We start from the raw sequence: 1,013 nt of genomic DNA on the forward strand, positions 1-1,013 counted from the left end.
ATTGGGAGAGACAAGGAGGGGACGAGGGGACAATGGGGTGGCACTGGGGGGTGACATTGGGGGGACATTGAGGGGACAGGGAGGGGACAATGGGGACACGCAGGGGACAAGGAGGGGACAGGGAGAGGGTGGCACTGGGGGGGACACTGAGGGGACAACAAGGACACTTGGGGGTGGCACTAGGATGTCACCATGGGAGGTCACAGAGGGAGGTGACAGGGGGGAGGTGACACACCTGGGGTCGGCCACCAGGCAGGCGGTGACACCGTCGAAGCCCAGCCCTGGTGCCGCCACGGCCGCCGCTGCCATCGTGTTGACATTGTTGGGGGCGAGGGGACAGAGGGGCCGCAGGGGACCCTCGTACAGGACCGTCCTCGTCCCTGAGGCCACCGCAGCCGCCACCCGCTCCTGGAGCCACCCCTGCGCCCGGAAACTCTGCGGGGACTTGGTCATTGTCACCTTCAGGGCCTGAGGGACGGTGGGGGGGACACCAAGGTCATTGTCACCTTCAGGGACAATGGGGGTGACACCACAGTCATTGTCACCTTCAGGGTCTGTGTGGACAATGAGGGGACAATGGGGGGGACACCAAGGTCATTGTGAGTGTCCCCAGTGTCACTCACAGCCAGTGTCCCCTCCTGGTCCATCCTGGCAATGTCCCCGCAGCCCCACAGGGCTCCCCTGGGGACATACAGGGTGTGGCCCCCCCGTGTTGCAGCCTCCCGCAGCCGCCGCTCAGTCTCCGGGTCCGCCAGAGCCGTGGGGGACCCCAGCTGGGGACAGGGGACAATGTCACCACGGCCACACCATGGCCCCCCGATATCCCCAATCCCCCCCAACATCCCCAAATCTCCCTGATGTCCCCCCAATCCCCCAATGTTCCCAATCCGCCCAACATTCCCCAATCACCCCAATGTTCCCAATGCCCCCAACATCCCCAAATCTCCCCAATGTCCCCATTCCCCCCAATGTCCCCATTCCCCCCAACATCCCCAAATCTCCCCAATGTCCCC

The 1,013-nt window shown here is 64.5% G+C and overlaps 1 protein-coding gene across 1 annotated transcript in view; it reads right to left on the minus strand.

Annotated features, from left to right (window-relative positions):
• Nucleotides 1–99: 99 nt before the first annotated feature.
• ASPDH (aspartate dehydrogenase domain containing) overlaps nucleotides 100–1,013 on the minus strand; it is a gene marked incomplete at its 3' end in the record, with an annotated part of 2,315 nt that continues 1,401 nt past the window's right edge. Inside the window, exons 5-6 of the mRNA XM_027632022.1 lie at nucleotides 624–773; nucleotides 100–468 (exon numbers count right to left, since the gene is read on the minus strand). Coding sequence (XP_027487823.1) covers nucleotides 100–468; nucleotides 624–773 — 519 coding nt within the window. The remainder of the gene's footprint in view (nucleotides 469–623; nucleotides 774–1,013) is intronic.

The sequence above is a fragment of the Corapipo altera genome, unplaced genomic scaffold, assembly GCF_003945725.1.
Source record: "Corapipo altera isolate COAL_440 unplaced genomic scaffold, ASM394572v1 320, whole genome shotgun sequence".
NCBI classification, from domain to species: Eukaryota; Metazoa; Chordata; class Aves; order Passeriformes; family Pipridae; genus Corapipo; species Corapipo altera.